Here is a 13,794-nt window from a genome sequence, read left to right as displayed (position 1 = left end):
CACCAAAGCAAATACTGTATAGCTATTAACTTACAGTTAGCAAAGTTTTACATGTAGAATATCCTCACCTGCGTTGTTTTTTGATGCAGGAGGTTTAGCAGCTTCATTTACAACTAAGTCCTCAAAAAACATTCTTCTTTCATCACTATTAGGCAACTCAATTTTGAAAACTTCTTCATAATCATTAATAAACAATTCTTTTATCTAAAGCATGAGGAGAAAAGATATTGCAGATATAAGGCCACACAAATTCATATTGTATTTCAAAAAGATGAGTGCCTTTCTAAATTAAACTGAATAATCATCTGGGTAAGACAAACTGAAAAGTTATCTTCTTGGCCTGAAAAGGCTAGATTTTCATAGGTTAGCATGGCAAATTAAAATATCTTCTCTAAGGAACACCTCTAGAGTTAAAGCTCAATGAAGGGACCACATGAAACACTGATAAAGCGGTGACATTCACCACCTCCAAGACTGCTTATTTTGTATTTACCTGCCTTGCTGTCCTTTAGTTTGAATCTTTATGGCAGCTATAGAGGGAAAAGGCAGGGTTCAGGAGACAAGTGCGGGCTTTTTGGTAAGGTGTTTGGTTTTGGGTTTTTTTTTTAAATTAATTTAAATGAGGTGTCTGAAATTGCACACTTCAAGTTTTACTCCATTTTTGAATCTCTACTACCAAAAGGTATGGAAGGAATTTCAATACTTACTTTAGAAGGAATTTATTAACAGTATAAAAACTTCTGTAGAAAGTTAAGCCCTTTCAAAGCATGTGATGATAAACACATCTAGGTAACACCCCCTCCCCCGCCCCATAATTGAGACAAAATAATCAGAGCAGCATATTCACACTTTGAACACCTTACTTTAATGCACATTCTCAGATGTCTAGAAAGCGAAGCGTATACTCTTACTGAATTTTGTTAAGGAATACAACTAAAAATTGATTTCGAAGTTACTTAAACAGAAGTTGGAACTTAGGTTTCTAGTTTGTAAAGCCTTCACCTATATGAAGAAAGAAACTGAAATTTTTATTAAAGAATTTAAAATTGAAATTACATTCCATCATTAACAGGGTGACCACCGTACTTTTTCAGTAAAAATATCTTTCACTTTTCAGTAAAAATGTTTTCAGTAAAAATATCTTTTTCCGGTTTACATTTCAAGCACCGTATATTCTTGACTAAGTACATACCTAACCATCTTGAAACTGGAATTATTGTCTGAAGTAAATTAATACATCTGTCTAATAAACATGAGTGTGTGAGAAGGGGGAAAAAGTTGGGTCAAAGTCAATCTCTCTATTCAGAAAACACTTTAGACAAATGCTTTCAGCATTGTTTTGTCTAAGAAAATTTTAAGAGACCTGGTTAGGGTGCCTGCGTAATAACAGTATGAATTTGCTTAAGAGTGCACAGTACTCCAGTGCCTAAAGGATTTATAAATTAACAAGAAATTGAAAAAAAGAAGTAAGAAAAGTATCGACAGAAATACCTCTTTTGAGAGATCTGCGTGACACACATCAGATGTTGCAAGCAGCAAAACTGGAGCAAATGTTGGAATGTTCTGTAGTAGTGTTGTAAAAGTAGCTTTCAATGTAGCTCCAACAGCCTCCCACCACAAATGGATATGTGGGATATAAATTATACTTGGTGCTGTTCTTTGAGCTTCTCGCATCAACTGGTAAAATGAAAGCTTGGATAAGAAAACTAAACCATGTAGAATAGGCTAATAAATAACTACATATCAGTCAAACTATCTTACGAAATAGGAGTACATGAAGCCAAAACATCAAAACAAACCAGCAAAAGAACAACTCCTTAACAGTAAGGTAAAATTTTCGCTTTGACTCAAATATAGACATTGCTACGCAGACAGAAACAAACGTGAATCTCTACTGAATTTCAAAACTACTTAGGTGTAAGATAACTCCTAAAGAGCCTCACAACTCAGCTGGTGTGGTGGTGTGCCTGAAAAAACAAGACAAACCCTTCAGCAAGATGTATTAGTCTGGGTAAATCACTACACGACTGCGACTACACCGTTTTCAATTCAGAGCAGGCACATATCCAAGTCAGCCTGGAGCACAGTCTGAACAAACAAAGACCTATGTGAAAAGATGAGGGCTGACACTGTAGAAGAAGCCTGGTTACAATTCATAATTTCAAGTACATTTTATAAGAGGTGACCAGTCTTCAGCCTGCCTGAATAGCTAAATCACTCATCCTCTCATTACCAAAGGATCCATCAGACCAGATTACATGCTTTGGAAGACCACAAGCCATTGCCTAGAGATGGTACCTCAGTCACAGAAAAGGACATGCATCTCCCGCATGAGGGAAGTGCTTTCACATGACAAACTTCTCTGTGCACACTTTCAGATTATCAATGTTCTGGGAGTTCCTGCCACAAGATGGGAAGCGCATGTGGTATATCCGGGCAGTGACTAGATATGGTAGTTACATGACTGTAGATGCAACCATCACATAACAAAAAAGGAATTGTTCCTCTTATGTGACAGATGAGTATCCAGTCATGTAACGTGTCCATCCTTACTTGTGCAGCTCTCAAATGCTGCTACTAAAGGTTAAAATATTTTAATATAGCCAAATAACAAAGTGGATTTCCTGCCTAAAAATAAAAACAGCACTAAATCTGCTTATATTTAATTTTCCTAGTTAAGAAAAACACACCAGTGTACAAATGTAAGTGTTCCATGAATTTTAATGCTTTTACTGCATATACTGCAGCAGTAGAAGCTGTATATGTATATGTAAAAAAAGAAACACTTATTTTCCCCAAAACCTTGTTTGCCTTACAAGTGTAATAAAAAAGAAGGCTACAAAAAGTGGATGACACACAGTCAGGCTGATGCAGAGCCATCTACTGGGAGCACAGAGTCTTAAGAAGCAATAAAAACAACTTTCTGGATCCCACCGAGATGGGCAGGATTTGTGCCATAAAGAGGGGTTTATAAGCAGCACCTCCCAGCTTCCCAAGCTGCTAGCAACATCCTCACTGTTGTGGATGGAATGGAAAATATGGCCATGTACAACATCCTTATTCGGTATCATTTGATCTAGAAGAAGAGTGGATTTTCAGACAGAAGTAAACATAACAGCACATTCAAACCAGGCCACCTCCATTAACAGTGAATTTTGCTTAGTTTACTAGTTGATATACAGTTCATGAATCCTATGAGATTAAAGAGAAAAAAAGATACCTGTGAACATGTTTCTTCCGGAGTTGTGATGCTAACAAACAAAACAGATAGGTCTAGTGTATAAACTGGAAACTTTTCCAGGGCATGTATTACTGCAGGTGCCAAATGAGAAGCTTGCCCATATCCTGGCCCTCCAACTAGTAAGAGCCGCGGCCTGCAAGATGTTGGCTGGTGGTAAGCATTTCTAGAACAATAAGAAGAAAATAAGTTTAAAAATGAAGTGATAAAAAGTCACACAGATGTTAAAGGTTTTTCCCCCCCCTTTTTTTTTTTTGTAAATACTCTCCATATTCCAGCAAATAATAAGCTGCTCTGGGATTAGGAAGACTATCAAAGCCCATTTTCTTACAAACACGTACTATACATCCCCTAAGAAATCCTGCCAATCCCCAGCATGTCTGTTGTTTGTTTGGCTGGGTTAAGTAACAGCTCTTAAATCACACAGGGGACTGTCCAGCTCAATACACACATGACAACTGGGCAGTAACCTGATACGGGGGAGAATAACAACTCTCCCTCTCTCAGCACACACCAATATGGATCTCTTCACCACCCGTACACAACAACTTTCAGTAGCTCTTGAGTTTAAGTAACCATGAGATCTCTACATCTGTCAAGTTTAGCTGAAATTTGGCCATAGTTACTGGAGACGGTAGGAAGTAAGGAGCAGGGCTACATTTCTAGAAAAAAATTAACGTGGGCACTGAAACACATTAGCTGTATCTGAAGAAGTACACATTTGGATTGGTTAAATTACAGCAGTACACTAAATATGTATAAGATCTATATTTATTGTATTCAGTCATTCTAATTGTTTCATATTTGAATTGTGTATTAATTTCCTAGTAATCTTGCTTTACTAGCATGAAAAACATTTGTGAAGAGCATTTGTTTTTTCCACTGTAATACTGTTGTACCTTTGCTGGCTGAAGTCAAAGATCCTAGAGACTTAACCAAGCTCAGCAGGTCAGAAGATTTTCTGGACAGCACAGCAACAGAAACTGAGAAAAATAACTGACCCGACAGTGATGACAATCTATTTTTTCAACTGTTGGCTTACATGACTTCCACATTAAAACGTCAAAAGATTACCATAAACTTAGTAGGTTAAAGGTACAAAATACAGACATTGTTTAAGTTTCTCACAGTGTTTTAATAAACTGTTTCTGCTACATAATTCGATATTGGTTAAACAATCTTGGAAGGTAGAAGGGCGAAAGATGGCTACACAAATCCATACAGGTTTTTTCGTTAAAAGGACAGACAGCACACTTTGGTCTTGAGTCTTTCAAGGAATACCATGGATTAAATCAACATCTTCTAATAGTCTGTGGACCCCTTTGACATAGGAAAAGAGGGCTGGGCCATTCAGTTTAATGGGTTATGGCAGTGTACTCCATTAGAACATTAGTACCCAGCTGGATCTTCACGCTTACTTCTTGCAAATATCAATCACCCCACACACACATTTTACTCCATCTACCACTCCTCACACCAAAACTGTTTACAGACCCAGCCACCTTAAAAATGTAAACATAAAGGGGACAAACATTTACCTGCTAAAATTGAGGAATTCTTCCTTTTGTCTACCAGGCATTTTATGTGTTGGCTTATCTTCAAAGATTGATGGTGATTCCTCATCACTGTCAATTGCATCATTTCTTAAAATATGATTTAAACTGTCTGAAAGACAAAGAGGTTTGTTAACTTTCCTGAATAGTCCATATCTCACTCTCACGTTAATACAGCTTCTAAATCAGTGCTGGAAACCCCTTATCTTGTATTTCTTCACTTGAGGGCACATGCTGAATGCTATTTTCTGAGGAGTTCATCCTATCACAGATCTAAGGAGATTGCACAAGTCTCTACAAAGCTGTCCTATGTCCCATGATTTGCATAAGGTATATCTCTCTCTTGGTGAAAATGTGGAGGTTTTTTCCTTACAATAAAGCTGATTAGGAACAACTTCTGTAGTTCCTAGACATCTGAAAAACCCAACAAGGCCACTTCTTTCAGAGCAGGTTCCCCCGCTGGAAGTGGGGGAATTAAGTAAACGTGATGGCCACAGACTTGCACTTGTCTAGGACTAGTGAGTCAGAATATACAGACCAACACGTCTTCTAAAGAAGGCTCCTCAAAGATCACTGAAGGAGGAGATAATGGAAGGCAGACAACATAGAGGGGATGCAATTACCAATCCCCTAGCCTCTCTGCTTTTATTTTGTTGGTGCATTTCTGCCTCTATTTTACCAATGCAAACCTATCTCCCCACTCTACTGGGAGTAATACTGGTAGGATATTCTCAAGGGATTAGCATAATAACTAACTATTCATGGATCTCCATTAATCAGGAGCAGAGTGAGTCTATCAATTTATTTGCTTTCACCAACTGACAGACTAAACCTGATCAGGGCTGATGCAGTCAGGAGTGTGAGCTCACATATGCTAAACAAGCCAAGCCCCAAAATATACACTACTAAAACATTCTGATCTCATGTGCAAGTGTACAGTGTGATCCACAAACATGTAAATTAAGAAACTATGGTTAAAAATCATGATAGCTAAAACAGTATTTAGTTTAAACCACTTACACTTGTATTGTGGTCCTGACATTCTTCAGATAGGAATTAGAAGCATTCATGTAAAAATGCCCTTCTCCTTCCATTTAAATATTTATTTTGAAAGAGGTGCCTCATACATTAAACCTTAAATCCATCTCTACAAATGATAAATACGTTATTCCTGTCAGAAACAGGGTGCTCTAGTAGAGAACCCATAGTTCTCTACTGCGTATTGCCAGTCATTCACAGCTCTCATCCAGCACTTCAGTTTAGAATCCAGAATAAAAACTATGTACGATATTCCTGAAATAAAGGCGTGCACATGCATATTATAAAATTCTACTGTTATTAAGGCTGAGAGCTTTGTGTATGTTGATTGTACAAATCAGAAGTTTTTGCTTTGGCAGAATTTTAAAGAAGTGGATGTCATTGTTATACCTTGCTGTTGGTCCTTCTTTAGTGCAAGCTCTGCATGGGGAAATACTCTCTGCAAGGCTTGTAAAATTCTTGCTAGTGTGTTTTCAAGCAGTGGTTTTGAAACAGGTGATAGTGCTCGCCCAGGTGAAGCCACAGCCCTCTGTGAAGCTGGAACAGTCTTCTGCATAGCCATGACAAAATCCTTTGCTGTTATTTTAATAGAAGCGATATCTAACTGCAGTTTCTCACTACTTTTGTATATCTGAGGATAGCGGCGGCGCAAAGCACAGAGGGCAGCTTCAGCACATAAGGATTTAATATCAGCACCACAGTATCCTAATAAACAAAACAAGAATCAAATGTTACATCAGTCTCAGGCAACACAGAAGTCAAGGCCAAGGTTTCCAAAGTGCAACACTGAAAGACTTTGTATGCAGCCAAAAAGTAACAAGTTAAGAGAGAATTTAAAGAGTTACTGCACCGCAGAGAAGTTTTGTTACGTGGCTTGCAACCTGATATCCTGCACTTACGAAGCAGCCTCCTAATCAAAACTTTGCTCCTGAGGAAGATTCCCCAAGCCCATTCAATGTTCTGAGAGACAAAAAGAAAATTAAAAGAAGCATCTAACTTTGCTCCCAAGGTGTGCCAGCTGCCTCACTGCCTCAGTCTGCAGCAAGGCACAAGAGCTCGGGTACTGCCTGGTACAAGCTCAGATTCCTTAGGACTCAGTCACATGCAGTAACTCACTTTGTTTTCACACTTACCAACACATTTTTCAGACAGCTCTTCAAGAAACATGTCCAATGGCTTAGGGGTCCAGTCTCGTGTGTGAATCTTGAAAATCTCTTTTCTAGCCTGGAAACAAAATGGTTGCATTTTAGTTTGTCCTAAGTTTTCTCTTAAAGAAAGCCAAAACAACACAAAACTCAAAACCCCCTCACATTAATATGAATACTTTTCTTATCTGCTAAACGTTTAAGTATTTGAAAGTTCAGTTAATATGCTCTCTTCTTTTTCAAGCAGGAAATTTAATAATTCGCAATTTGTTACATTAAACTCTTTCTGGGGGCCTGCAGTGAAATAAAAAGCATTTATAACTTCCATAAAAAGTAAGTTTCCACAAGTATGAGACCTAACGATCCTAAGGAAAAAATTGTAGTAAAAAACTTATCTGCAAACAGAGATTTTTAATCAAAGAAAATTCTCGCAAATCTAGCAAAATTTCATGGTGACAGTCTCATTAGTTCATCAAATTTGCTTTTCTGCCAGTTCATTCAAGGAAAACAGTCCTAGCACTACATTTCAAATTGCTACAATTACTACAAAGAAGAACAATAATTACAACTCGAACTACCGTCGCTGATCCAGAAAATGTCAGATGTTGCCTATCGTCATCTCTGATCTTAGAAAGACTTTAGCAAGACATCTCTGATCTTAGCAAGTATTTCCTGGTACACAGATTAATTGTGGCAGATTTCTAGAATTCTTCCACAGTAGGGAATCATCTATTACATGTTTCCTGGCACCTACTCTCCTGTTCCTAAAAGCAGATAAAAACTGGAGACAAATGTTTGTGCTAAATACACTGTTCAGTGCACTTTTACTAGCCTTCAATCCAATCAGCATTTTATAATTTTTCCAAAAACTGCTAATAAAAGAAAAAGAAGTATCAGGGATAGCCAGAGAAAAACACAAAAACAGGGTTCCAGTTTTGCACACTTATCTTCCCCCCCCCCCCGCAGTATTTTTTGGTTGCTATATACCTATTTTGTCATTGCCTAGCTATCGCTATTGAACTAGAAGCGTCCCAAGCCCTGCACCTGTGCAGTGTACTTCACATCTTTGTCCAACTCCCTGTTAATAAGTACCAGTAAGAATGTCAGATCCCAAAGTACTTATAGGTATCTCCCAGGATATCCAGCCTGGGAACAATCCAACACAGGTACATCCACTATCCATTCATAAAACAAGGACTGAGAGCAAGAGCACTTCAGGGTGAAAGTGCCTAAGTGGATTAAATAAGTAAGCAAACATGAACCACTTTGGGAATGAAAAATTTTAATCCGCTCCAGCACCAGCCTTGATAGAAGTTTTTGTTAGCAAAAAGGAATTCTTGTGTGCACACCATTTCTTTCATTTTCAAGATGAGATAGCAGTAATTTATAGCTAATTCAGACATTCATTCTTACTTAAACATTTCAGTGACTAGCAGCATCCCATTTTCTTGGCTGGTCACAGTGAAACCAAAACTAATTATAGAACTAACTACTTGTTGAAATCATCTTGATCATATATATTCAGTACCAGATCTGCCCTCCACAGTACAACACAGTCTCTACAGATATCCCTCTTTTGTCCAAGTTGTACAATACTGATTTCAAATTTTAACTGCTCCCATCTTGTGGTTTAGCCCCAGTTGGCAATTAAGTACCACACAGCCGCTCGCTCACTCTCCCCTTCCGGTGGGATGGGGGAGAGAATGGGAAGAGCACAAGTAAGAAAACTCCTGGGTTGAGATAAGAACAGTTTAACAATTGGAACATAATAATAATAATAATAATAATAATGAAAACAACAAGAGAGCGAGAGAGGAACAAAACCCAGGAAAAAACCACAAGTGATACAACCGCTCACCACCCACCGACTGATGCCCAGCCAGTCCCCAAGCAGCGATTGCTACCCCCCAGCCAACTCCCCCCAGTTTCTATACCAAGCATGATGTCATATGGTATGGAATAACCCTTTGGACAGTTTGGATCAGCTGTCTTGGCTGTCCCCCCTCCCAGTTTCTTGTGTGCCTGGCAGAGCATGGGAAGCTGAAAAGTCCTTGACTAGTGTAAACATTACTGAGCAACAACTAAAACATCAGTGTGTTATCAATATTATTCTCATACTAAAATCCAAAACACAGCACTATACCACTACTAGGAAAAAAATTAACTCCACCCCAGCCAAAACCAGGACAGTGATACTGCATTGTTATGTGGTTTTGTTATAAAGATGGACTTTGCCACATTAGCATTAAGGTTGAGTTTAAGTTCTGACCTCTTTATTTGGCAAGCTGAAGAGGAACTCTCGATCAAAGCGTCCGGGTCTTCGTAAAGCAGGATCTATAGAATCCAGTCTGTTGGTGGCTCCGATTACCACAATCTCTCCTCTGCTGTCTAAGCCATCCATAAGTGCCAGAAGTGTTGATACAATAGAGCTAACAGAAAAATATAGTTTTCATTCACTGGTTTAGTAAATTTCGTTATGTTCTACATGACCTTCTCCAATGATCACTCAAAAAGGACAAGCTTTTATTGATGAGATGCTGAAAGATGTGAAAGACTCATTTTAAGACATTAAAAAATAGATAAGGTAACACAGGCCTTGCGCTGATATCAAGCTTAGTGAATTGTTTTCAATTATTGTTTAAAAATAATCTGAAATTTAGTAGCATTGAATTTACTAGTTTTCAGGACAAATTAATGTGTCACAAAGTTTAATAGGTTGTGGTTGTCTTTTCACAAAGATCAAGCAGCTTCTATGTAGATACAAAAAAATGTACTACCTATGAATTTGGTCCTGTTTACTGGACCGCACGGGAGCAAGACCATCTATCTCATCAAAGAAAATAATTGAAGGTCGCATCTGGTAGGCCTAGAATGAAAACACAGTAATATTGACATAAGTAAACCAGAACTATTTTAAAGAGAAAATGGATGAAAAACGTTATGGTTGGAAAATCACTGGAACTAGATTTTTCAGACTAGCATCAGGGATCTCTACTAATTGAGCTAATGGAGTAAGTGGCACGAGTAACAGAAGACAGCAGCCTATGTCAACCCACTGAGACTGGGTGACAGGAAACAAATCGTACCAGTAGTTTTTACAGCTATTTGGCAACCGCCAAGAACAGAGCTGGGACTTAATTCAATTACAGGTTCTGGAAGCAAGCTTCCGTTATGAATTTAAATGACCATGCTTTCAGCCTGCATCTGTTTCCCTTTGATCTAAAGCCACCATCTCTTGCCTCTTGCAACCTTTTTTGTGGCTGTTTTCTTTTTTTTTTTTTTTTTGGGGGGGGGGGGGGTGCTTTGCGAGGTTTTCTTGTTTGTTTTATTAATATTTCCCAATCCATCTCAAGATTTCAAGCCCCTAAAAACCCCACTGAAAAAGGAAACACTGACAAACCCATTTCAGTGGAAGGAACTGACAAAACATGAAAAGGAGTGAGGAGTTCTTAAAAATACTGACCACAGAAAATTACACTTACAACTCAGACAGAACACACGGCTCATTTCAACCTTACCTGATCAAATAATAAACGAAGCTGTCGTTCAGATTCCCCCACCCATTTACTCAGGCAGTCAGCACCTTTTCTCATAAAAAAGGCTATTCTCCTGTCACCTTGGCTACATTCATTAGCAAGTGCACGAGCAACCAGTGTCTTTCCAGTCCCTGGTGGACCATAGAATAGACAGCCTCTGCAATTAAAAAACAAAAAAAGATTCACATAAGAAAAAAACATCACTGAAAAATAGCTATTACAGCCCCCATCCCCAAAACACACAGCTCTCCTCACCAAAACATTTCATGTATAAGATAACAGTAACAGCTGAAGTGTGAGAAAAGTCAAAACAGATGGAAGTTTTGTGTTTCTACACAATTCAAGAAGGCAGTAAACGAAATGAATAAAGAGGATAGCGCAGATGTACAAAACCTTGAGAAAAGATCGTAGTGTCTCAAAAGGACACTTCCAAAACTGCTGACAAACTAACAGGGGTGGTTACAGCACAGTGGAGCTAAACAAGAACAAGCTTCAGCACAGAATCTGAGACTGGGCTAACTTCATGAATCACCAGTTCATTCTTCAATAATACACTGCATATTCATTCTTGTTTTCACAAAAGGCAAGATTTGATAGTAAAGCACTTCATTCTCCCTTAAAAAGCTTTAAGTTACTGGATTTGGTCTCCCAGACCATCCATTTCTGATCATAAACAAGGAGCTGGGATCATAAACAATAAAGCTGGGAGGGTATTCTGCATTTCCAGATAAATATAGCCATCAACTAGAAAAGCCAATACACTGCTGTTTCAAAAAGAATTTCAATGAATAAAGAAGCAAAACACTGAAAGGTTTTCTTTTAATTATTTGTAATACTTCTAAAGTTACTGAAAGCAAAGAATTTAAAGTCATATTTCAATATACCATGATTGAGTTTTGTTGACCAAGAATATATAAAGCTAGCAATTAAATCTCTAATAATTTTATTTCCTAACGCAGAACTAATTTAGCTGTGTAAGTGGACAGATCTGTATTTTAGCCCAAGCACAACAAACACTGCAAGGTTCTAGTTGCAAGCACTATTAATTGTAAAATTGATACTTGAGCACTTGTAAAAAAAGAGAGTCGGTAGGAGAGACAACTGGGCTTCCAAGCAATAAATTACAGTTGACTACCAGTAGATTATTCCTTCCTGCTTATAAACTAATCAAGTTGACTTATATATAGAACTCAAAACAAAAACACCCCAACCCCACCTTTTAAAGGCAAAACACTTTTAAAGTATATTCTCACCACACAGTAAATCTTTGAACCTGAATATATTCTGGATTCTCTGCATTTTTAAGAAATAACTTTTTACTACTGCTAAAAAACTCCATCAACACTGCTGAAAATTTTGAAGCATGGAAACGTATTGATACCTCAGTTGAATATTCTCCTGAAAATGGGTGAATTAGAATGTATAGTTTTAAACAGTGTCTGTTACCTTGGAGGTTGAATTTTGAATCTCTCAAAGACTTCTGGGTAAAGCAATGGAAAAACGACCATCTCTTTTAAAGCTGAAATGTGGTCAGAAAGACCACCAACACCATCAAATCGTACCTAAAGATAAATTCAACAGAACACATTCTATATGTTAAAGGAAGCTGCAACCTTGATAAGGTTCCATCAGAAATTATATGTCAGCACAAAGGAAATGTTCTGGGCAATTTTCAAATCGCTTGACAAAACTGTAAACCAAGGTAGCTGTAAGACAGCATGTTATTGAATGCTTTCATAAACACTGGAAACATCTCACTGACACAATGAACTAAAAATACTTACTGAACAATCTATTTGCATTGGATCAACATCAGCCAGACTTGCTCCAATCTTCATTCGATCCTTGCGAATTCCCTTTAACTCATCTTTCCCAAAATTTAATGGAAGACACCTGATTTGAATTAAGGAGAAAGAGAAAGGTGCTTTCTAACTTAAGATGTAGCTAGAAGATTTTTGCTTTTATAATGATGGCAAGTGAACGCAGAGACCTTATAAATGAGCATAAACTTCCTAAATAGTTAAATATTCATTCAAATTGGTTTAATGTCCATGAGTAAATAAAGGAAAATGGTCACTCCAGACATTAAACTGAGTTAATTATTTTAACAACTCTTAGCACTTATGAATATCCCATACCAGTCAACACAGCACATATACGAATGCCAGCTTAGAACAAGTTATTCTGTATGTGGAGACTGTGAACTGACCTTGATTTGTGTGATGGAAGAACCCCCCAAAACACCCTGACATCTTTCAAAGATTTTTTTGCTTCTACATTCAAAAAGTTACAGCCCAAGGATACTTATTTCAGTGGGGATTAACATTATAAAGGCTGCCCACCACTGCTGGTCCTTCCCAAGGACTTTGGGATGTGTGCCAGAAGACACACATGTCTGAAAGACATCTGGCTGAAAACTTATTTGTTAGATTGTTATTAAAATAGTTTTTCTAGAGCATTTGTTAAGTAACAAAACCTCCATCATTTCCTCTATTTATAACATTCTCTGTTATGGTGGTTTTCTTTCCAAATAAACTACTGTAAAGCACAGGAGCAGTAGAATTTTACATTTAAAAATTACATAAAAGTGTTCCTCCCCACGTTCCCGCCTAGAAATCAAATTGATTATTAAAAATCAATTCTAAAAATCCAATTTTAGAGAGTCCAGTTACAGTTGTCAGTACCAACAGACATGATTAAATATTGCTGCAATTTAGAAACTGTACAAGATGAAGTGGATAACACTTCACGGTTAGGCAGATGCAAACTCCTCCCAAGTAGATTCCTCCCTCCCCTATTCTCCAATGACATTAACCTTCTTAAATCTCTGTTATGGCTGTGCTTCCTACGCCTCTCAAAATGCTCTTCATCATCAGATGAGGATGAGGATGTGGAATCACTGTTGTGGACTGCATGTCTCCGTCTGCAAACATTTAAACAAACAAGTAAAAAAATTGAAGTACTCACTAAGTAATATCAAAATTTAAGTGAATTCTATCTCAGAATTTACTTGGAGATCTATTAAGTTTCCAGATCATTGTACTCCTTATGAATCTGATTTCAAAGTACATTACATGATTTTCCTTGTAGCAGCAAAATTTAATTTTTCTTAGGAAGGTAAAATGTTTAACTATTTTGCAAAGAAATTTCATAAACAAATTACTCATTTTGTCCAATCTCTCTCTCACACACAAATCAAGTTTCACTTAGCATTATGTATCCACTCTGTGAAACATAAACCTTTTTAACTTACTTAAAAATGTGTCTTCAAAAACCCTTCCTTC

General features: G+C 37.5%; 1 protein-coding gene across 2 annotated transcripts in view; it reads right to left on the bottom strand.

The window, feature by feature from the left end:
* ATAD2 (ATPase family AAA domain containing 2) overlaps positions 1 to 13,794 on the bottom strand; it is a 39,644-nt gene that overhangs the window by 10,119 nt on the left and 15,731 nt on the right. For both annotated transcript variants that reach the window (XM_072851933.1, XM_072851934.1), the window contains exons 9-20: positions 13,326 to 13,433; positions 12,295 to 12,403; positions 11,957 to 12,072; positions 10,493 to 10,667; positions 9,752 to 9,840; positions 9,244 to 9,403; positions 6,963 to 7,053; positions 6,220 to 6,534; positions 4,777 to 4,903; positions 3,221 to 3,404; positions 1,492 to 1,677; positions 69 to 204 (exon numbers count right to left, since the gene is read on the bottom strand). In XM_072851933.1, coding sequence (XP_072708034.1) covers positions 69 to 204; positions 1,492 to 1,677; positions 3,221 to 3,404; positions 4,777 to 4,903; positions 6,220 to 6,534; positions 6,963 to 7,053; positions 9,244 to 9,403; positions 9,752 to 9,840; positions 10,493 to 10,667; positions 11,957 to 12,072; positions 12,295 to 12,403; positions 13,326 to 13,433 — 1,796 coding nt within the window. The remainder of the gene's footprint in view (positions 1 to 68; positions 205 to 1,491; positions 1,678 to 3,220; positions 3,405 to 4,776; positions 4,904 to 6,219; positions 6,535 to 6,962; positions 7,054 to 9,243; positions 9,404 to 9,751; positions 9,841 to 10,492; positions 10,668 to 11,956; positions 12,073 to 12,294; positions 12,404 to 13,325; positions 13,434 to 13,794) is intronic.

The sequence above is a fragment of the Ciconia boyciana genome, chromosome 2, assembly GCF_034638445.1.
Source record: "Ciconia boyciana chromosome 2, ASM3463844v1, whole genome shotgun sequence".
NCBI lineage: Eukaryota > Metazoa > Chordata > Aves > Ciconiiformes > Ciconiidae > Ciconia > Ciconia boyciana.
The sequence above is the reverse complement of the archived record's forward strand: the minus strand, read 5'-3'. Positions and strand labels throughout refer to the sequence as shown.